Genomic DNA, 25,732 nt, shown 5'->3' on the forward strand with positions numbered 1-25,732 from the left:
TATCAGGAAGAGAATTGTATAAAGTGACAGAATTATAAGAAAAACATCTTTTAAATAGGGCACTACGATGATGTGGCATTGTAAATGTATTTTTAAATCGGATATTCCTCGAATGAACAATTTAACAAATTTAGTTTTTAATGAATAATAAGAAGGAATGGTTAAAATTTTATGCACAAGATTGCCAAGATGGTGACGTCGACGATTCTCCATGTTGAACCACTTGATTTCTACAATTTTGTGAGAAATATGATCAAATTTTCTTAATCCATGTACAAGTCGACTACATGAATTTTGAACTTTTTTTTCTTGTACACTAAGGCATGGACCATAGACATAATCACAGCAATTAAAATAGGAGAGAACAAGTGACTCATATAACATAATTTTAAGTTTTTTATTCAGGATATGACGACTACTATAAATTAATCTAAGCGAAGAATAAGTTTTTTGGAATAATGTTTTCACATGCTGATTGAATTGGTAAGTTACTGTCAAAAGTCACTCCCAGATTTTTTACGCTGTCAGTACTAGGAATTGTAATACCATCAATTATAATATTAAAGTTGAGTCTTAATATTTGTACCCTTTTCTTAGTACCAAAAAAAATTAATTTTGATTTGCTACAATTTAATTTTAAATTATGTTCATTATATTATCAAATAATTGCCTTACAGTTTATAACTCAGAGCTGACAATATTGCATGCTTGATCCAGATCATTAATATCAAAATGATAATATTGATTCTAAAATGGAAGCAGTGTAAATTATAAAAAGTAAGGGACCCAAAATTGACCCCTGGGGTACACCAAAAAATATTTCTAAACTATTACATAAAATGTAATTAACACATACCTGTTGAGATCTTCAGTGTAAATAAGAATTAATAAGATCTAAAGTCGGTTCATTAAACCCATAGTACTTAAGTTTAGAACAAAGAAGCTTATGATTAATTGTGTCAAAATCTTTAGATAGAAGTCCAATAAAACTAAAGCACTTTTAAGAATTATTATCTTCATAAATCTAACGACAGTTTTTTCATCTTTTATAATAGCTGCTTTTTAGCTTCCAAAATTCATTAAGCCTCTTGGCTTTATAATTCAAGTTGAAAAAGTTTAAAAACACATCAACAAATTATTAATTTAGTTGTTATTTGATGATGATTTTTAAAATATCTGTTTTAAAGAGGATTAAATTAAGTTCCACTGAAAAAAAATAATTGTTTACCTCTGCATATAAGGCACAGGATTGCTGCAGTTACCTTTCTACAGGGTGTCACCTAACGAATGTTACATACTTCAAGAGTATAATATAGAACCCAAATGGTGTCGATTTAACCAAACTTGCTTAAACGAAACGAGAATATTCACAAAAGGTTGCTGTAACTTTTTTTTGTGTGACATTTTTCGTTTAAGCAAGTTAAATCGACACCATTTGGGTTCTAGATGATTCCCTTGAAGTATGTAACATTCGTCAGGTGACACCCTGTATACAGGGTGAATCATAAACACTGACCAAAAATAACACCTCATATTCTATAATGAATTTTAAGGGAATAAGATACAGGGTGTTAAACTTTAAATTATTAATAAAAATAAAATAAAAATTATTTAAAAAAATGTTTTTAATTTTTTAAATAATTTAAAATCTAGTAAGTAAAATAATTTGATATTGAGAAAAACAAACTGAAAGAGTATTTTTAGTTTTTTTTAACTGACAGTTAAATAACGGTTTCATATAAAAATATAAGTTTTTCGTCACATTGTCTCATTTTGTGGTGATATCAAAAAAGGTGCAAATGCCCCATTTTGCAATTACTTTAGATTTCATTTAGTGTCTTTAAAAACATTTAATATTTTGTTCATATATTTCCTATAATCCTTGTATAGTAAGTAGCAGTCTTTTGATTTTCGAACAGATAGCCCCACGTTATGAACTTCTGTCGTAGACAATACCCTGAACATAAATATGCAGATGCTACTGGATGTCATGAGAAAGTATCCCACAATTACATGCGTTTTTTTCATTTCCCCTTGATTTAATGACGGCTAGAAAGTGTAGCGTGCTGCCCAGTAATTACTGGCAAACGCGCAACTGCGGCTTCAAGCTATTATAAAAGCAATTTCCTTCCATCATATCATAACAGGACCACTGTTACTGAAGGGAACGCTGAAGATTAAGATAACAAGTTCAAGGCATCGCTGACCTTATTTGTCACGTGCTACACCGGGAAAAATGTTTCACGCGATTCAGAAGATTTTAGAGCAACTGTATACTGTTCGTGACATAATAGTTAAAAAGTTTTGCTTTTTATTAAGTTTCTTAGTAAATCTTCATTATACTGCTTAAACTATAATCCTTTCTATTCATAAAATCATTATTTATCAAAAAAAATATAGCTATTTTAGTCCAGAGAAGCCCTTCTAGGGCGTGAAAAATAAAATATTGAAAATAACCTCAGGAAAAGTATTTTTTCGATCAGTCAAAATTTTCTGAGTGATTGAAAATGTACGTTTTTTATTAAAAAATTCTATGAAAAAAAAACATCACGAAGAAAATGAAGCTTGTAGAAAAAGAAATAGATTGAATTTTTTTCATTTATATAGGTGCAATAGGTGCTGAGATACGGCTGGTTGAAGATAATTTCATGTCCGCCAGAAACTAAATTGGAAACATTTAACGTAAAATAACTATAAAGAAATCTATCTTTCAAGAAAAATGCACAGAACATTTTTAAAAGTACTTTAAAGAATCTTTAAAATGAACTTGACTTTAAAGTCAATAGCATAAAAATTAACAGTTATCATCAAAATAAAATTGTTAATTCACTTTTTTGGAAAAAAAATCAGTACAAAAACTGATGAATTTTTCACGAGATTTAATGTTAAAAGTAATCCTTCTACAATTTACATTTTTTATGTGCTAACAATATATTTTACAAGTTTAAGCGGTTTAGAATGCATATTTTCGAAAATATTACGTTTTGATTGAAAAAAAAAAAATTATTTAAAAAAATAACATATTTTTGAAAATACTTTAAAAATAAAAAGATACGAAAAATATTTAAGTGTACAAAAGTTTAGATTTTTTTTCAGAGAATATTTTGATTTTTTTTTTATTTGTGTAGGAAAGAAATTAACAGAAATGTCGCTGCTAGAAGTTTGCAGTTGAAGATCGTATTTTTCAAATCTTTAACCTCAAAAATCTCAAAAATAACGCATTAAAAATATTCTATTACAGTACTGGATTGTCTTAATAGTTTAATTTAAAGAAATTATCGTTAAAAAACCAAAGGTACCTTACGGTGAAGGGTGGCCATTTTTTTATATTTTGTCAATGGTGGTGGTTTTTAAGGGTTAAAACAATGCGATAATTTATAAATTACATTATAAACAGGTAAAATAATTTAATTTATCCTGTTTGTACTATCAAATCATTTCAAAATGTTAAAAACTATTTTTTTTTATTACTTTGTTATTAGGGGTAGTTTTTTAAGGATAGAAATATTGTAATAAATAATTTATAATACCATGAAAAGATTTCTATTTACAATGTATGTGCTATAAAAATATTTGAAGGTCAAATAAACTATTAGTTTTATATTTTTATCATTAAGGGTGGTTTTTAAGGGTTGAAATTTTATAAATGTAACGTAAATTATAACCAACAATATTCTATATACCTAGTGTGTCCCAGAAGTAAAACAAAAAATTCGTATTTTATTATGTGCTGCGTTTTCACAAAAACGCTAAAACACGTCAATTAGTAAATAGGAATTGTCATTTTGCCATGTTGCTTAAACCTTTTTTGCGCTATGTTTCATAAACCTATGACGTCATCGACATTTTTTTTAAATAGTACTAACTAAATTTTTAAGCATAAATGGATAGTCCTTTTGAAGGGAAATACGTCGATATAGGGTTTGGCCTACTTTACTTTGACAGGAGCGAAAAAGAAGCCAATGACTGGAATGGACATGGTTTAAAATAACAACAAAAGAAGGTATCATAAACTGATGCGAGAACAGTATCACGGCAGAAAATGGGAATTTGTAGATGTTTTGTGTTTTGGTTGATTGTAGGTACGTTTTTATGTATTGATTGTTGGCGTTTTCGGCGATATGACGAACGGCAGTGTGTGGATTTTCAGTGACAGTTAAAAATAACATTTTGCCTACCATTTTCTATCACTCGTTGACCTTCCAGATCTAGACAGATCTCTAACATGTCCAGCGTCTTCAAATTTGCGTACTAATATGCATACTGTAGACGAAGTTATTGGTTGTTCTGGATACTTGGCCTTGAATACTTCATCATAACTACGGATCCTATCTCCATATCCAACCATAATTAGGATTTCAATTCTTTGTTTCTCATTTAAACACAACACCATCGCAATGTAAAGTTATGGTATTTGTAACTGTCACAATGATATGAGCATAGCCGCTGTGATCGGGTGGACCTACCAAATCTACATAAAAACATGTACCTACGATCAACCAAAAAACATTTTTTGCACATAAGTTTGTGATACCTACTTTTGCTATTAATTCAAACCATGCCCATTCCAATCGTTGGCTTTTCTCGCACTTGTCAAAGTAGGCCAAACCCTATATCGACGCAATTCCCTTCAAAAGGGCTATCCATTTATGCTTAAACAATTAGGTAGTGCTATTTAAAAAAAAATGTCGATGACGTCATAGGTTTATGAAAGATAACGCAAAAAAGGTTTAACCAACGTGACAAAACGACAATTCCTATTTATTAATTGACAGGTTTTAGCGTTTTTGTGAAAACTCAACACAAAGTAAAATACGAATTTTTTGCGTTACTTCTGGGACGCACTGTATAATACCTATTTTTATATTTATTCAGATTTTAGCATAAGGGGAGGTTTTCTTCCCCTAAAAATAAGAAGCACATATCAAACATATATAACTTTTCATCTACAGCTTGAAATAAACTTAATTCCAAATTTTCATAAAAATCGGATCTATCCGAAAGTATTCGGAGGTTTTACCCTATTTTCCTCTTCGTTCCCTGGACTATTTTTCACATATAGAAGCGTATTCTTTATACTTTAAGCTTTAAGGTATATAAGTATTTCGTAGCGTTTTAATTATCATTTCCTGTGTGGGGCGAAGAATCCTTTTTGTTATTCGCCTAGCAGACATTAACTTACTAATCGTTGGTCTCCACGAACAACCATTTGTCTGTAGTTGGGTAGTTTATTGTCAACTTCCTGGTCGAGCAACGAATATGACATAATAGCCTGCCAAGTTTTGGTACCACGCTGAAAAAGTTCAAATACTATATATAAATAATGTATTTTACTTCCATCTTCAATGCTTCAACAAATATATCCCCCCACCTCAATCTTTGGAAGTTAATAAAATTTATAATACACATATAAATAGCTTTTAGAAAAACTAAATATATACTGAAAACCTGGGCCAACTTAAAAATAATAAGAAACTTAAGTTTGGAACGAATAAACCGCGTTGAGATAATTTTTTGTGTAGTTGACCTTAATTTCGTAGTGCCTCCATCATAATTGTTGTTTTACTCTTTATTACTGTGTAAACGGCTAATTCTTACTGTTAATAGTAGGATATGTTTGATGAACGACATAGTTCGTTGCAGAAATAATACTCCTCTTTTGATACGAAAACAAAGTTTTTGTTGCCTTGAACTTAAAATAGTAGTCTAATTGATATTGTTGGATTTGTTAGTGTGATGTGGTTATTTCTTAAATTCATCTTAAATTTCGTAAGTATGGTGAGTATGTGTTCATACACAAAAGAAAATGTTATTTTGAATCAGAAATAGCTTTATTTACGTTGTATAAGTATATTATAGTCTCGAAGTAAGTAATGTTTTTTGATTTCAGTACTTATATGTAAATAATTTGTTGACGCGAAAGAGTTACATTAAAGAGTTTATTTGACTTAAAGCTCATGTACTATATGCAAATAAATGTATCTTTGATTCAATTACACATTAATTAAATATTTTTGAGGTAAAGAGTAAATATTTAGTTCCTTGGATCTTGAATTTAGTTTAGATTTTAAAAATTTTCCTTTTGAAAATTTCAACATGCTTAGACTTAAACTTGCGGAATTCCGAACGGCCTGATTTTCTTCTGATTTATTGATTTTTAATGTACGGGGTGTCCCAGACCACCCGTCCATCACTTCTAAAATTCAAAGTACATGGTTATGTGAAAAATGATTATTAAAGGTCATTTTGAAGTTCATTTCAAAGTCAACTTAGTTTTTTTAAATGGAAAGCCTTATTTTCAACCTCGGATTCGGAAAGAGCGTTACGTATCATGTGTGGGGTCCATTTGACCCCCCAAGGTCACGTATCATCTATCTACCTAGGTACCAAGGTATTTTCCCGATTTATTTGTAGGTCACGTACCTACAGTTTCCCGCTCTTTCCGAATCCAGAATTAAGAATGAGGGTTCCTACGTAAAAAATCGAAGTTGACGTTGAAATGACCTTGAAAATTGTTTCCAACGTCAAAGTCAAGGTTATCGAAACATGTCACTCCAAAATTTTGCGACATTTATGTGACACATTTTTCGCTAAACCTTAGCTTTGCGGGGTCATTTAAGTGGAAAGATTCAGTAAAAAAATTGACCTTCACGTGGCCTTGAAGATTGAAATGGACCCCACTCATGATACGTCAGCTGAACATAGAATTTTCCTCTCGCCGGTTGAAAATAAGGGTTTCCATTTAAAAAAACTAAGTTGACCTTGAAATGACCTTCAAGGTCATAGATAAGGTCACGACAATATGTGCCCCTTGGAGACCAGTAACTTTCATCTGATCCATTTTTCATGCACTTTGGATTATAAAAGGCGTGGACGGGTGGTCTGGGACACCCGGTATATTGCTCGGGATTCTTTATCCTTTTTTTGTCTGACAAGGTCGCCGTCAAATGCGACCTATTAATTTTTATGTCATCGACACTGGGCTGTAATTTAGTTGCTTCTTCATCACGATCGTGACATTGAACCATCTTTTGTAGATAGTGGCGTCTTATATTAAAAGTAGTGCGTTTTCAAGATAAATGGTAAAGTATAAAATTGGATAAAATTCTCTAATCATTTTCTAGTGGTAATACTTCTTAAATCGTTAATATGTGCATCCAATAACTCTTACAGTACTACTAAATCTATGTTCTAAAATGCTTATCATAAATATGTTAAACATTTTACGATTCAACATTACTAAAAGTTATTTTTTTATTGTTTGTTTTAACTTAGTGCATCGGTTTCGCAATTGCAATTTCAATTGCAATGTGCTTTGAACTCCTTTCAAATAGGGAGTGCCTCAATGTTCTATATTTGTTAAGGTGAGAAAAGCATGGATTCCATTCAGTTTAAGCGACAGGTACAGTTAAACTGGATAACAATTTAGATTTTATAAACAATTTGAAATATTCGGAATTTGCAATTTTTAGCGTACTGCAACTAGATGTTTCTGAATATAGCATGTTTGTAAACTTAAAGAGGATATTTATAGTGTAAAAACAAGCAAAAACTCCATTGGCAGATATATTTTTTACAAATGGAATAATATTTTTGAAACCTACTATTTGTTTCACCAATAATTTTCAGTCACTACAACTATTCACATCTTTTTATGTAGTATGTAAGTAGGAAACGATTCCAGAGGTTCCCAACAAGTTTTACCTGATCGTCTATCGGAAATGCTTTTTATTAATGCATTTTACTTACTATTAAAAATTATCTACAGTTTTAACCCTTCTACATATTTCAGAAACAAGACAAAATAATGGAATTTAGTACAGTGGCAGAGACATTTCTCCTTTTATCGTTGAGGGGAATATAAACAATTGCAAATCATTTATATTAGATTATATCTTTTTGGTCAAGTAGGCGTTGTCTAATTATTCCACCTGCTGCAACTTTTGCTTTATATTACCAGATTTTGTCAACATAATTCCGCAGTTGTGTAGTGAATGTAACCAACCTTCGTATGTTATGATTTGCAAGGTGGTTCTGATATTTTTTGAGTGATCTAAATTATTTGTATAGCAAGTCCAGTTTTGATTGGGTAATATCAAATATTAGATACAAATTGTGAAAAAGATCTGAATAATAAATTAATGGTATACGCTATACGGTATGTGGGTTACCCAGGCGCATATCGTCTGTGATTATGGATTACATTTCATTTTGCTCGAGGGCACCGTTTGAGAATAAAAATAGAAATTGTATATTGTTTACACAGCGTCAGATTTTTACCACGCCGCGCTTGCATTTGTGGAAAATTTAATTGCGTTTATTCTAATATTAATATATAATTTTTTATAGAAAAGTATTTCCTTTCAAGCCATATAAGCATTGTTATAGTTGTCGTTACTATTTTTAGAGATATTTGCAATTTTCTATTTTTCTGGAGTTTTTGTCGTATCAGACCTGCTGTCAAATTGGCCATGACTGTAAACACTTCAAAACAATTAAAATAACTTGACATTTGTCAAGTTAGTTGTCAAATTATTGTTATGCCTGTTATAGTTTTTGCTAAAAATTTGATTAAAAATGCCTGGGATTGTTTAAATTATACTTATGAGGATTATTTTACTTTGTTATTTATAGAAAAAAGCAGCAGATTTTCTACATGTTCTTGAAATTACTTTGTCACACTTTCCATAAATAACAAATTAAAATAATCGTCATTAGTATAATTTAAACGATCCTCTACTGCTATGACGTTTCTCAGGTCGGGCAAATCAAGTCCGTTTACACCCACTAAAAAAGCATTTCCCTATTCCCTACCAAGTGCAAAAGACAGAGATAAAATATAGATCGACGTTCAGTGTAACTCAGTTTATACACGATTATAGATTCTACCGATGTGCATGGCGAGCGGCGCAAAGATAAATAATATTGAACCGTATAGAAATCATTTTATATTTTATACGCATTATGGTAATAGTGTTTTTATATTATGTATTAGTCACTCTTTATAATTTCGGCCGCCGAGTATAGACTTCTTATAAGTATGTATATGAAATTTATTGGAAATATTATTCCAAAAAGTCGAATTTCTTTATTATTCATTGAATAGTATTATAAATGAGATGAGTAAGAATATGCTTCATGTTCTTTATGAAAACCAACTGACTAATGCCTCCGGAAGTACTGTGTCGGATTTCTTGTTACGCTCTTCCCTTCCTTTTTTTTTGTTATTATACAGTGTGTCTATTTATGGAGTTGAAAAGAGGAAAAACTTTTTAATTTTTCGTTTTATGGAAAAAAGTCGTTTTTGTTAAAAAAATCTGCTTGTGTTCAAAGTAAAAGTAAATTCGCATACTGATCTGTAGCTAATTTGATAATGGTGTATAATAAAATTAAAATGATTAAAATGATTACATATACCATTTATAGGATAGGTGATCGTAATAAAATATTTTTCATAGAAATGTCACATCGAAAGGTATCGTGGGTACATATAATTAATCATAAATTTATTTTGTACAAGGTTTTTAATTCGAATTTTATAAAAAAATATTTCTAACAAAAGTTATCAGGTTTCGAGGGGGTCAAGTTATGGTGACCTTGAATATGACTGAAGACCTTGAATATGACTGAAGTCAATTATCAAGACCAAGGTCAAGGTCATATTTTTTATTGCAGATTCGTATTCTGTGCGAAAAAAAAATACGAAATTACGAAACTGTAAAAAAAATATGGGTTTCCACATAAAAAAATCAAGGTTGACCTTGAAATGAACTTGATAATTGACTTTCAAGGTTACGATAATTTAATCCCCCAAAACCTGACAACTTTTGTTGGAAATATTTTTCACCAACCTACTTATTTCTTGAGATATTAGCCTGAGAATTAAAATGGAGCAGTAAAAGTATAGCGCACTCTAGCGAGAGAACGAAACATTTTTAAAAAAATGTGTCATACAAAAGTTACGTATTTTTCCCGCATAATACGAATCTGTAATAAAAGAAGTCGAATTAAAAAATGGTACATTAAAATGGGACACCTTGTACAGATTCTTCTAACTTCTAAGCTAATAACTAAGGCTGTCAGAGAGAGCCACAGTTCAGTGACGTGCCAAGCGGGTCAACCGAGACATGCGTAAGCCGCTTCCTCAGAATGCTTTTAACATTCACGTCACGCTAGTATACTGTTGCTTTGTTATCGTGCGAATGTTGCGTAATTAATTCCTATCGGTTGTTGTTTATATGGTGGTGTAAGGTAGACCATTTAATTTGTTTCTTTTTAATAAATAATGATTACGTCTATGTCCCGCGGCTCAGTTCTGACAGCCCTACTAATAACACTAATTCGAAATTATAATAACTACTCTCCTACTTCTGACCTCTTTCGTGCCTCTTTTGGAACAAACACAAATTTTCTTATTCAGAATACCATAAAAAGAAATTTAGTGGATTTAAGTCGGGATTTCTAGGAGGCCATCTTACGTGACAAAATCGGCCAATTCGTCTACCACCAAAATTATTACGTAACCACTCTGTAGTTCAGAAGAAAACAATCGAATTCGGAGAGTATTTCGCCCAGTAAACGTGATTTCTGGGAACTAAGAAGAAAGGAGTGGCCGTTGCCTTTCTTTGTTTCCAGAATTTCAGATTGCAACGTTTATTTTTAGCTTCTTTCATCCCGTACCAATTATCTCTCGTTGTTTATAACGTTATTAATAAGTGATACACATTGCTGCACAGTGTTGTTGCTATTACATCAATAAAACGTCCGTGAATTTCAATTTAAATGCAATTATGTTCTTTAATGCTGTCTTTCATAACGCCCGTACACTGGGGCGTCTGTTAAATTTAACTGTCGGGATCTGGTTTGAGCATTAAACAAACAAATAATGTATTTTGTAACTGGGGCACTTCGGTAGCGGTTTTTCAACTTTTTCGAGGTGGAGCGGAATCTGGGCCACTTAAGTGAACGAAATAACAATTAATATTAGTTTTCAGATAGTACGTTTTTACTTTAAATATGGTTTGAATAAAAGAATGTCGATTAAGTCATATACAGGGTGCTTCAGAAATGGTGACCAAAAATGAAACCTCGTATTCTTTGCTGAATTTTATGGGGAGTGTTTCCTATAAAGTTTTTATCTAGGACGCTTCGTTAAAAAGATACAGGGTATTAAAAATCAATAAATATTTTTATTTTTTTTTTTAATAATTTAAAAACTACTAAGTGAAATAATTAGCCATTGGGCATATGTATTTATGCAAACATTGTCCAAAATCTGAGGGCTTTTCCTAAGATTTACAGGCTGCAGTGGCGGAGATACAGGGTATCAGTGGCATATTTTACTAAATAAAATAGTACGCCACTGCTTTACGGTAACAACCATGATATTTTCGGATTCGTCTTCCAATTTTCTACAAATTACTACTCGTTTATGTATTTCGAAAAAAGCCTTATTTTCGAGTAAAACTTAAAAAACGAACTAAGAACACATTTCGATATTTGAATATAATGCTTTTTAAAATTACATAGTGGGCTGCGATAGCAACTGCGGCATTCTAAGCAGTTAGAAGAAAGAATAAATAATGATTTTCATCAGATTCAAGCAACAATGTACCATTGACACAAATTCAGCCTCGCATTTCGCTGCGTTCTGGTGATAATTTATGAAATAGACGCTAGAGCGGGTATTTTTAAAAATTGTTTTTTTTTCGAAAACTATTGCAGCTGCCCTAATGAAACAAAAACTGTTAGACAAAACATTAGTCTACATTATATATTTTTTTACATAATTTTTCTGTCTTACTATTACAATAAAATAAAAATTTTCAAGATTTTATTCTTAGTTCACGCAGAGGTACAATCACAGAAAATATATATATAATGTAGCTTACTATGTCTAGTATTACTACTAAAAAGTGCATAAATATAAAATGGATGCAACACTATCAAAAAAAAGTAAAACTTCTTATGACCATCTTAGGTACTAATGACTTCCCATTTGTGATACCATTAGCATTTGTTTGTTACTCAAAAATAGATTAGATAGTAGTTAAAAATGTAAGGAAGACTTTCATTTTGACATAAACAGATGAAAATTGTTTGTGGAACTACAATGTTTTTAGGGAACAAGACGAAACCTGTCGCTTTCCAGTTAGGCGCGTGTGTGCATTGTGTTTTGTTTATCTATCATTTTTATACCCCCACCACTATAGTAGCTCGACTTCAATTGTCCTGTGCGGATTGTTTCGGATTATTAATTTTTTTATAGTTAAAATTGTTTTATTTGCCCTCGCCTCAGGGTTTCGGTTTGATTTACCTATTTTATTTTATTTTTATTTATTTAGTTTTGTTTTATTTTTGTTTTGTTTTGTTCTGTTTTGCTTTATTTTATTTGTTTTATTTTGTTTTGTTTATTTTTTTTATTTTGTTTAATTTTATTTTGTTTGTTTTTATTTTATTTTGTGTTACTTTATTTATGCAACGTGGAATTTTTCGGTGTAATATTGAATCGTAGACGGTGATTTGACTTTGCGTAGTTGCGAATTCTTTTTGTAAAGCTTGATCTAGCGCGAAGTTACTTGAATCAAGCAACAAAAATTCTGCGTTTTATTTTAACAAAACCCAAAATCAGCCACTACACAGTAGCCGTCCAGAGGGGTTTCGCCGACGAGAAAGAAGCAGAGGCCGTTCCACTGCAACAACAACGATCAAAAAATTGTCTTCTGAAAAAAATAAAGTAACACAAAATAAAATAAAAACAAACAAAATAAAACATAAGAGAGTAGTAATTTGTAGAAAATTGAAAGACAAATCCGAAAATATCATGGTTGTTACCGTAAAGTAGTGGCGTACTATTTTTTATTTTTTTTTTATTTAAAAATATGTCACCGATACTCTGTATCTCCGCCACTGGAGCATGTAAATTTTAGGAAAAGCCCTCATATTTTGGACAATGTTTACATAAATACATGTGCCCAATTTTAAATTATTACTTTCTAATTTTTAAATTATTTAATTAAATTAAAAATATTTTTTGACGTTTAACACCCTGTATCTTTTTAACGAAGCGTCCTAGATAAAAACTGTATAGAAAAGACTCCCCTTAAAATTCGCCAAAGAATACGAGGTTTCATTTTTGGTCACCATTCGTGAATCATCCTGTATAGCAAACGGTTAGATGATCAGATCGATTTTTTTATTTCTGTGAATTTGGGAAGCGTTAAAAACAAGTAATTATGATCTTGTAAAAAATTTATTTAGAAAAAAAAATATGTCTAGCAATCTTTTCGTAGAGTGAAATGCAACCGAGATATTGAAGAAAAACAAAAAAAGCTTTTGTCAATAACAAATTTTCCTCACTTTATCGCGCTTGTGCAGTTTTCGAAAAAATCTTGTTTGATACACAGTTGCCAAATCGACTGGTTTTTTATTCGCTGATGCTCGCAGAAAATTCTATTCTATTCAAATTCTACAGTAGAAAAACTAGAATTCGCAATTGCGTTACATAAAACTGATAGTTTTTGAAAAATGTTGCACAACTAGAAAGTGACTCACACTTAGTTTTTGTACGTAATAACTAGCACTTTCGTGATGCTCCTGAAAATATTCATACGACAATTATTTGGCCATAAACCACAGGCTTTTGATTGTGTCATCTCGTAGGCAATCATTATACTACATATAACCCAAAGACAGGAAATTCAACCGGAACAGATATAATATGATGATTTATGAATACATTTGATTAGTCTGTATTGTGAGAGGGTTCGGGGAACAAAAGGTTTTGTTTTGCAAACAATATCGGAAGGTATGTGCTTTATTATTTGTGTGTAACACTTGACGGCTCAAATGAAAGTTCAAAATTCGCTCATTACGCAACGGTGAACGATGATATGGCCATTTATTGGTTTGTATCGGTCGTAACTCGTTTTAATGAAATGTGAAATAGTTTTCTACAAAATGTGTAATGTTATCCATGCTATGCAAACACGAGGATTGTAATACTTACTAACTGCAATGTATATTTCAGTCGGGTTTTCAGTAATATGTTTACATTAATGAGGAATGCAGTATAGTCAACTGTGGTTTCAAGTCGGTGACATCGTTTTACAAATAGTGGCTGGTGTATCAACCAAATAGTAAAATCTATGTGAAAAGTAGTAGAATTACTTTGGCACAATCTAAGACAACCCCAATCCTATGCCTATGATTTATAATAAATTATTTTTTTCGAAAACTCATCTAAAATCGATATTTTTTATAATTTTCAGTGGACAAAGTGAGTCTTTTTTGTCACCTAGCTGCAAAATACTTTTATGTTCTAGAACAGGGGTCGGCAAGTAATTTTAGGTGGGGTCCGGATACTTTTGAAAATGTTTAACGAGGTCCAGAAAAAAATTCATATTTCTTATTTTTTTGTTTTAATTTGGACTCAAATTTAATCTGCTTACTAACCATTAATAACTCACACACACACAATTGTAAAGTACTAGCAAAAATGATAAGATTGGCACTTAAACGTAAAAAACATTTTTTAAATAATTTATTTGAGTAATTTATATTTTCAAAAAATTTTTGGCGGTCCAGTATTTTACCTTCCGCGGTCCGGATCTGGACCGCGGTCCGCCAGTTGCCGACCCTTGTTCTAGAACGTCAAAGTCTTTTTTCGTTCTAGAATATAAAACCAATGTCAAAATAATTTGTGATTTTTTCGAAATTATTTATGATTTTATTAATTAAACAATATACATTTCAATATAACATTTTAATAGAAAACAGTAACTATTATAAACAGGGCGATTACAATTTATTTTGCACTACATGTAAATTGAAAGTGCCGATATTGCAATGAGTTAAATTTATGCCAGATCCAGTGCTGTCAGTTATCGTAGCTTTTAGTTCTGGGTGTTCAATGAGGCTGAGGTTCAATGAGGTTTAAGTTCATCCAACTGATTTGCCTTTCAATTACGGTATTAGTTTTGGAAATTTTCTGATATTTACATTTTTTTTTTTTTTGGTATTCAGTAATATGGAATATACTAGCCATAACGTCGAAGGTTTAATTTTATTTTTTTTGTGTTCGAAATATGCCAGCAATACCGCTTCGAACACTTTTTGAATTTTCTTCGAACTACACCACACTTTGAATTCGTTGTAGGCAATCTCGTACTGTCTCGACGATTTTTTGAGAATTAATTGTGAAACAGCATTTTGTACCGCTTACAATACTCCCCCTTGTAAATGCTCGTTTCCACTTTCCGAGCTGATTTTGAATTAAACATTTAGAATATGAATTACAATATACGGGGTGTCCCAGAATAACGTATACAACGGAGGACCACAGATTCGTGGACTCAAAATAGGCAGATTTAGGCTAATTCACCTATATCCGAAATCGCTTCGTTTGGCCGCTCAAAGTTCGTGAAAATTTTTTGAATTTTGTAAATAACTCGAATACGTATCAATCGATTTTGATTATTTTTGGGGTGTGGACTTTTGCTTTCAATCTACACATTTTGGTGTTATAGCGAGTGTTTTTTAAATACTGCAACTCCTACAAAATTGATGTATGGTGGTAATATCCGTTCTTATCCTTATCCTTTCGGGCAATAATGACAACTATTTTTTATCTGATAGGCGATACGATTTGGAAATTTTTGGGCCTCTTGTAGAATTTTGATCAAATGAGCGGTTTGGATACAAAAAAGTATTTTTTAAATATCTACATTAGCGTGCCACCCATATTATAATAGCTAACAAAGTGTTAGTAAGCCTACTGTTTTTGTAGGTTGACTGTAATTTCAGTCTGATCTTAAACTCATTATACCTGACTTTTCTTAGTGAGTGTTTACGATGATGAGATATACCACCTGTTACTGTATTTTTCGATATGGATACACACGACGAATTAAAATTATTTACAACGTGCCTAATGTTATTCAAAAAATAGAAAAAACAATAAAATACAATGCATTGATAGCATTATTATTGACCCTGTTATTCTGCGCAATAGACTGAAAGGCGAATTTTGTTTAGAATTTTTGCAGAACACTTTACGCGACTTATTGGAAGGTGTGCCGTTATTGCTCCGAGCTAACATGTGGTTTATGCATGATGGAGCTCCACCACATTTCACTGTCAATGTCCGGCTGTATCTGAACCAAAGATTCCCTCGTCGATGGATCGGTAGAGGGGATAATGTTCTTGTCAACTGGCCTGTTCGTTTACCAGACTTAACACCTTGCGACTATTATCTTTGGGGTGCTTTGAAAACAACAGTGTATGCTTCCACATCTAACACTGAAGAAGAGTTGTAGTAGACAAATCCAAATTGCCATAAATGTTTTAAAAAATTGCCCTCTAAAACTGCAAAGGGTGTCCTTTAACTTTCTTCGCCGAATTAAGCTTTGTTGTTGTTGCGGTGGTCATTTTGAACTGTTTTTATAATAAGTTGTACTAAATCTAATAACATCAACTTTGTTACTCATCTTCAGCATTTTGTATTGTATTTGATTGTTTTTACTAATATTATGTCAATAAAATTAGGCATGCAAATAATTCGTCGTATATGTGTGTGTATGTATCCATATCGAAGTAACATGTGGTATATCTTATCGTAGTAAACACTCATTAAGAATTGGCAAGTACAATGACTTAAAGATCAAACTGAAATTACTGTGAACCTACAAAATCAGTGCCTAATAGCACTGTTAAGTATTGTAATATGGGTGGCAAGATAATGTAGACATTTGAAAAATACTTTTTGTACCCAAACCGTTCATTTAATTAAAATTCTACAAGAGGCTACCAAATCGTATCGCCTATCATTGCCCGAAAGAGGAAAAAGTTATGAACGGATATTATCACCATACATCAATTTTGTAGGAGTTGCAGTATTTAAAAAACATTCTGTCCACACCCCAAAAATAATCAAAATCGAATAATACGTATTCGAGTTATTTACAAAATTCTAAAATTTTCAGGAACTTTGAGGCCATCTAGCGGCCAAACGAAGCGATTTCGGATATTGGTGAATTAGCCTAAATCTGCCTATTTTGAGTCCACGAATCTGTAGTATTCCGTTGTACACGTTATTCTGGGACACCCTGTATAATTCTGACACTACTTTTCAAACAACTAATTTTTATTAGGTTGCTATCGTTATGATAGTCACCGCGCATACACCGTCTTGATTCAAACACGGTTCGAACGATTTCAAATATATTATGTAAATCAAATTGTTGTATATAACACAATTGTCTTATTTTATTGCAATATTCTTTACATCTCGAACGGAAATTACTTCCTGTCTTTACCGCAAAAGTACCATTTCGCGTTCTAGATACAAAAATAACTTATGTCTAGTTTTATTTTGTTAAAAATGAATCGTTATCACACCCATGCATATACATATCATATATCAACCGATATTTCCTTTAAATTATTTTTTAATTTATATTTCAGATAAACTCATATAAAATAATGATACTATAAAAAAACCGACTTGATAACAAATGACCTAACGTCTGTATTTGAACACTAAACACATGATTTAATAATTGCAGTGGACAAAATACATTAGCTCTAGCAAACTTTGTGATTGCAGTATGATGCGCTTCTTTTTTTAACTCATTTTTATTTTATTAACTTGTTTATTTTTTAAATATTTGATACAGCCTTGACGGGATTGAGGAACGTTATGAAAATTTACGTACTGAAAAAATATAAAAAATTTATCACTGAATTATTTATAATTTGTTCAGAGAAATCTCAAGTATTTTTTTCTAGCGTCGTATTCAATTATAATGAAACATCCTTAATATAAGGATAATTGATTTTACTGTTTACTTTCACCTTTTCATTCTCAATTTTATTACCTTCCGGATGTCCAGTTTTATACATAGAGAGAGTATTACGTCTTGCTTACTTTTACCAGTTACGTATAAACTTTTTTTTTATTTCAGGACGACGACAAGGCTGTAGATCTGAAATTAAGCGGCAGTTTGAATAGACAGGTACCGTAGCAACTACATATATTGTAAAATGGGGTTGTAGGGTAATTTTGGCATATTCGGAGTACGAGTAAAATATTCAATATTATATTTAAAACATCTTATAAACATTCTCTTGGATATGCCAAAATAGTAGTGGGCGGTAAGAATTAGATTTGTGTTTTTTTTTATCTTATTTTACTTGGTGGTAGTTTAGATACTTTTCTTCAATAGTTGTTACCACTTATTCTGTGATTTATTTACAATTATTTGCTGTTTACATAAGTATAAGCTTAATAAACTCTATTAGTTACCGTGGATTATATGGGTGACAGTTTATTAACAGTACTATCATATAGAAGTTTCCATAGATAACGCTCACGTTTGATGTTAACATCAATTATAATCAGACACATTATATTTTAGTCGTTTTTATAAGGGTCGTCAGTCATTACATAATAAAAAATTAATTGTAGCTGTAATTTTTTAATGGAAATGATAGTAGATAAAAAATATACATGTCTCGATTAAATTAGATAGAAATACAAAATACTGTTTTTTAAAACAATTAGAACCCTCGAGTTGGAAAATTAAATATTGGTAACGATAACATTCCATATGCCCATAACCACTTTGATATGAAAATATGTTTGTTAAATTCTCAGAAACAGCCACAATGTTTACAACATATAGCGAGATATTTAGAGACTAAGTGCAACTAATTATTTATGAAGCTGTTGCTATGTTTCTAATTTAAAAAAGTACTTGGATATTATGCAGAATTAAGACTGAACTAGAGATAGATATTTAGAAACATATTGGAGGTTTAGATAATATTTTACTAGGTATTTAGTTTCATATATGTAGCTCGCTAATATAATAATTAATATTATAGGTTATAGCTATAAGTATAAGCACAGAATATGTAAACCAGCAGTTTCATTCCGTTGCGCTGATCAGGGTCGTAATAATATTTTTTTATTCGTCTAGGCAAGCGTATTAAAATAGATGAAAAAACCGCGGAGTGCTATTAAATTAGAGGGTGGAAATTGGAGATAGTGGTGAAAATGCACCCCTTTCAGTTTTTTAATTGTAGCTCGAAAACGAAACAAAATTTCGCTATAGTTCATAGGAAAAGTATTTAGAGAATTGAATAGCTTATTTAAAAAATTTAAAAAGAAAATTTTATGAAAAAAACGTTAATAAACAATTTAAAAAAAGCAAAAAGTTCGATTTTCTGATTTTTTTTTACTTTTTTGCCTCTAGTTTTTTTTGAGTAAAGATAAGTATAGGCATTGCTTTATAAAAAGAGAAATAGATAAAATTTCCTTCAAAACAAGAGGATTTAAAGTATTTTTGGATGAAAATTGACTGATATATGGCAGCTCAAACTTAGCCAATTTTTTGATTTTTAATTCTCATTTTTTGCAAAAAGGGAAATAAATAAGACGTTCAAGGATTTTTCATCACATGACTTGTTCGAAGAGTCATTAAAAATGAAAAAACCCCGGAGTGCTTTTAAATCAGAGGGTTTAAATTGAAGTTAGGGGTGAAAAGGCACTTTAGCAGTTTTTTAAATATACCACGAAAACGAAGCAAAATTTCGGTATAGTTCATAGAAAAATTTTGTAGAGAATTGAATTTCTCATCGAAATGGCTTACATTTAAAAAATTTAAAAGGAAAATTTTATGCAAAAAATCGTTAATAAACAATTTTAAAGAAAGCAAAAAATAAGATTTTTTGATTTTTTTTTTTTTACTTTTTTAATAAAATAATTTAGTAAAAACTTGAGATTTTAAGTACAATAAAGTTTATTAATAATGTATATACAGTGTGTCCACGGATGGAGTTGACAAGAGGAGAAACTCTTTTGAATTTGACTTTATCGAAAAATGTCACTCTTTATAAAAAGTTCTGCCCCTCGAAAAAATTAAACTGTCATACAAACATCTTAGATTAGATATACAGGGTGCTCATAAATTAAAAAAAAAACAGGAAAATACTCAACAGAGAAGTACCATTATTTATTATTTTACACAACATTTTTATAAAACAAATCTGTTTATAACCTCAAATAATGTCCTAATACAAATTTTAAAATGTAAATTTCAATTCTGACTTTTACTCTATATGTATAGCTGCTGTTTAAAATGTCTCTAACGATATTACTAAAGTGAGGGGGTGCTCCATCATGCATAAACCAATGTTCCAGTCTGAGTTGTAGTGGCACCTCGTCAAGTAGATCCGGGAGAGTGTTTTGGAGAAATTCTAAATAAGTTTCGCCATTTAGTCGATTCGGTAAAATAACTGGACCAATTAAATACCGATCAATAACACCGATGCAAACATTTATTTTAATCTAGCGTTGGGAATGTTGAGAAGTTACTGAATGAGGATTTACATCGGAATACTCATGATAGTTATGTAAAATTGTAATATCTACGACTACAAGCTTCATCAGTATTTTCTTTGGAAAATTAATGGCTTGATGTAAAATAAACAGACAGAAATTCATTCGTTTAACTAAATCATTCGGTAACAATTCCTGTAATTTTTGGATATCACATGGGTATAGTAGATTACGTCTGATCACTCGGTGCACAGAAGTTTACGATACACCACTTTGACGAGATAGAATTCTAGTACTAATATGTGGGTCGCCTTCAATTGTATTCAAAATAAGTTCTTCGTCTTGTGCCCTGATTGCAATAGCACGTGCTCGAGTGTTACTGAAAAACTAGCCTGTTTCTCGAGCTCGTCTTTCAACATTGGAAAATGTTTCTATGTGGAATTACCCGATTTGGAAATCTTCTCCGATATTCTTCTGTAGTTTCCTTCACAGAAAGCTAACACTAATTAACACTCACGCCGTGTATCAAATTTGGTTTTTCTAAGGTCAAGCGTAACTGAGATATTGATTTTTTTCGAAATTCGAAACCTCACTTTTAAGACCTATAACTTATCAGGGGTTCAGCTTAGTATAAAGGTAAGTTGCGTTAAATCACAATATTTTCTTATGCGAAACACCCTGTATAATTTAAAAATACTAAATTTATTAATTTTAAGGATCGATTATAGTTTTGTTATTAAAACTCGGGGTTTTCGTCGACGTGTTCGTCGTAAACAAATAAATAAACAGGCAAGTATAAATAAAAATAAATAAATGTGCCTATTTCATCAGCGAAAGGTCGTTTTTTACCACTTTGTGCGTTCGGCATTATTAGAATACATATTAAAACACGTATACGCGCAGCCAATAACTGCAGTTGTTACCGGTTTCGTACGGTGCGCTGTAGCGTTACTTCGCGATCTTTTTCTAATCACCTTCAGAGTAACATATAGATAATGTGTTACTTGTATGATGCGTCTGCGTTAACTAGATTCTCAAATAACGTGTTTTAAATCACTTTAATGACTGGTATAATTATATTTTACAGCAAAATGTTAAAATGTATGTATTAATATTAACAAAGGCCTTGAAAATTGATTTTGTATGAAGCTTCTTAAAATTGCCTGTCATTGAGGCTCGGAATTGTATTTTATATTTGTAATACACAAGCTTTTATTATTTTACATGTTATCTTCTACATGCTATTTACTAAATTATAAAAAAGATAATAGTGGGTACATATTTTTTACAGACTAAAGGATAAATATATAATATAATCCCAACATAAACGGAAATGCTTCGGAATATCGGTAAAATATTTTTATTATCATATGTACCAAATTTTTTTAATATAGATGTAAATTACTACTACGAGTATAAGGAATATTTGTTCATCTAAAAGCTGTATTTCGTCTCATTTTATCATTTTCACTCGTTCTGAATTTGCTGGTTTACATATGCTCTGGTATAAGTGAGTCCATAATATCTTAGATCTTGAGTTTTCTTTAAAGAATAGGATTAGGTTCCACTTTTTGATTAAATTCTCTAATACTATTTCCTGGTTGATATTCGTGATATAATCGTTTTAAAATATAACTCTTATGATAATAAAAAGTAATACAGTAATACCCATGCGAAGTGTAATTAATCGTATATTGTGCTACTACTTTTATTTAATCTTGATGTGAAAACATGAAAAAATCTTTCTTAATAAATGAGCCTATCTGATTTTGATAAGATTAAATGATATCTTTCTTGCATTAACGCAGTAGTGTATGGTGAAAACGATTAGAATATCATTTTTCGCTACTTAATTTTACATGTTATGTATATTCCTACGTTTTTATTCAGCCAAGAACTTTTATTCAGCATGGTCGATTTCGCAGGAGTGAGTATTTGAAATGCTTATATATTATGTATTATAAATGGAACATATTTGTCCAAAGAGTGTGAACAATCTCTCAAATGATTTCATAGATTATTGAAACGAACAGTATGAATAACTTGTAACCTATGAACAGTTTTAGAAGTGTATAAGGTTGGCCTTAATAATTAATTAATGTATGAAATAAATTCTACACTTGATTTGCTTTCACTTTAGAAAATTCTTATCTAGTCTGGATGTTAAATGTCAGAAGCTTTACCAAACACAGTTGACATGTATTTCCGTTTGCATAATAATTATAAATAGGATGGAACAAAGAATAAACAAACACATTCACTATTTATTTAGACAGCAACTGGTAACTGTGTGTTTTTGTGGTTGCATAAACATCGCTACGAACAATTCAAAATTAAATGAATTGGTTATCATTTTCGATAAGTATCTATGATGCGATTAAAGTTGTTTTATTAGGGATATATTTTTATAAAATATTTAGCCTAAACAGAAAATTACATATTAATGTTGAGGTTATGGTTTACTTTTAAATTATATGTACAGTTGTGGACAAAAAGAGGTTTTCAATCTAAAACGTCTAAAGGGGTCTAAAAAGACAGTGTAAATGTTAGGTTGGGAACTCTTATTATTTACAGCTGTATCTATAAGTTCATTAGCAATGACTATAAGAATGTTTTCTGGCAAATTCACATATTTTTCAGTATTAAAATATTTTTACTATAAACAAATTTTTTTAGATAATTTTAATGTTATAATTCCAAGTGCCATAAAAAACTTTGTCCATGATATGAAACATGATATCTGTCGATTTAAAATATTCTCAATATACCTTTGCACTGAACAATAATAAAAAAAATTATGGCAAATTTAAATAAATGTAGGAACTTACGCTCTTGCTAAAGAACTTAGATTTTTTAAGACTTAAGACTTTATATTTATGCTATCACTGCTTACTAGAATCTACATACATTTTTGTAATGCTGTGACTATTCAATAATAGTCACATAATATATTTACCTAATAAAACACATGGCATGATATAGGAGGCTTTTTCTTCTACTAACTTTACAGCTTACTACTAACAGCGTATCCTGTCTTCCAAAAATATCTACATTTTTCATTTATTTCAGATTTGGCCGTTATTAATTTATAGTATCCACATTTGCTTGCGTCAGTAAAATCATAAGAATAAAAATATTCACTAATGTTGTGGCTTTAGTAACTATGTTTTCTCAATGTCACCATTGTGGTCCATTTTTTCATTTGCAGAGATGAACAAAAAGTTGGTATTAAGTGGAAATGATTAAGCGTGAAAATTTAATTTGGTTCTATAAATGCCGAGGTAATTATTATTACCGTCCTTACAGTAATTACATTTTTTAAGGCGCAACATTCCAATTGAGATAATAGATAAATTATTTAAGGTTCGTTATGAATTATGATTAGTAATGATCCATTGGAAAAGTCCGCAATACCATTTTCAGCGACGATATTATATTCATTCGAAACAGAGTATTTAATTCACGTGAACCTAGATGATTTCATCTCTGTAATATTTAAAGTATGTGCAATGTAATGTATATATAATTATAAAGTAATTGACTTTCCGTTTCCTGAACATACAACCTACAAGAAAATACTTTGCCACCTGTATCCTGTACCTTTATATAATTTTTGTTTGTTTTTGAAAAAGTATAGTTGCAAAACTTGGTGGTTTGAAGGCCTGTAACAATTATCTCCCTTTTTACAGTAGTATATGTATCTACCTTAGAATGGAGATTTACATTTGTCGAAACTGTAACGGGCTAAATAATGTCTTAAAAATGCCTGGAAACTATTATATTAGATATATTATATCTAATATATCTTATATTTAGATGATTCTTTGAAGTGCGCCTATAAACAATTTTTTTTATGGAATTACCAAGTTATTAGAACTAATGATATTGGTCTTTATTACTTAAGAGAAGCATAATTCTGATCTAATCAGATCTAATGATAGACAGTTGCTGGAAATAGTCAGTCTATTTTAATAGTTATGTATTCTTTTATAACAAATATTTCTTAAGTCATTTTGAAATAATTGCGGTATTACATTTTCCAAAAAAACCAAACTGTTATACAACAAATTTGTAAAGAATATTATTTCTTTATAATTAAGCCGTATAGTCGCAATCATTTATTGCTCTATTCCTCTATTTTATACAGAGGAATCTCAAATATAGTGCAAGAAATTACAAATTACATAAGTAACCCCAAAAGATATTTTTCTCAAATCGATATATTTTCTTCGGTTAAACGTTTTATAACATTATTGGTAATAAATTACATCTGAATGAAAAATTATTAAAATTCTAAAACCCCAAAGGACTTAAATGGCCGTTATTTTTAATAAAATTGGATAGAACTGTTTCATGTCGTTTTTTTTAATTAAACCACTTAATACTGGGGATCTTTAAAAATTTTATGAAGAGGTCTTATGAGAAAAAAATCTCATTTAATGCTTTTTGGCAGGAATTTCACAGACTTGTGTTCGTTAACAGATCTGGGTAAATTATTATTACTTAAATTTCACAGTTTTTATCAATCAGTCAACATAATTAGGGGAATTTTAGTACAGTTATGTATGTAATTGTAATTTATGTTCAAATTCTGCTTCATTATAAAGCAAAATAGGCCAATTTTTCGTTTTTAAAGGTAGGTACCCCAAAATTTTAAAGCATTTTTCTCGGAAATGGTTAACTTGGAACAGGATCTTTTCGTTTCGAAGTTTTTTTAATAGTCTTTAATATCAGATACCTAGTTCAATTTTTTGCAAAAGCGGAAACAAAATAGTTTTAGGATTATTTTGTTGATTTTTCATTCCCAAATGAAATTTATTAGCCGTAATAGATGCATGTACCAAATTTAAAAGATACATTTTAAATTGAAAAATATCGAATTTTGGAAATGTAATATTGTTACATTAGAGGTAGATTAAATAATTTCTTTATAACTGAATTTTAAAATACGTATTTGAACTATGCAGAAAAACATGTTTTTGAAAATTTACTCGATTTATCTGAAAGTGTTCTTAAGACACTACTTTGTATAAAACGATTGTTTGATAACATTTGGTTTAGTGGTATGCAGCGTACAGCCTAGATAATAAAAAATCAAACATAATTGACCTTCCTAACATCTTCAGAGTAGCAAGATGACGTTCACTAATGAACATAAACCTGTATAGTCTAAAAATATAAAAGGGTTAGCGTTTCTGCGAAAAAATCGGTATGAATTTAACTGATATATGAGGGAGGGTCAGATAAATGAAGTGTTCCCACTATTTTAAGTTTCCCGGCTTTCTAAATGCAGTATCGTGCGGATGGTGCATATAGGTACATTCTAAAATATGTCCTCACTCGACAAATATTCGCCAAAGTTACACAAACAGCACACCATTTGGACTATTC

General features: G+C 30.6%; 1 protein-coding gene across 3 annotated transcripts in view; it reads left to right on the top strand.

Annotated features, from left to right (window-relative positions):
- LOC108904263 (DENN domain-containing protein 2A) overlaps positions 1 to 25,732 on the top strand; it is a 53,764-nt gene that overhangs the window by 17,673 nt on the left and 10,359 nt on the right. For 2 of the 3 annotated variants that reach the window (XM_018706741.1, XM_018706743.1), the window contains one exon: positions 17,964 to 18,014. The exons of the other annotated variant lie outside the window; for it this stretch is intronic. In XM_018706741.1, coding sequence (XP_018562257.1) covers positions 17,964 to 18,014 — 51 coding nt within the window. The remainder of the gene's footprint in view (positions 1 to 17,963; positions 18,015 to 25,732) is intronic. 3 annotated transcript variants of the gene reach the window in all.

The sequence above is a fragment of the Anoplophora glabripennis genome, unplaced genomic scaffold (assembly GCF_000390285.2).
Source record: "Anoplophora glabripennis isolate ALB-LARVAE unplaced genomic scaffold, Agla_2.0 scaffold46, whole genome shotgun sequence".
NCBI lineage: Eukaryota > Metazoa > Arthropoda > Insecta > Coleoptera > Cerambycidae > Anoplophora > Anoplophora glabripennis.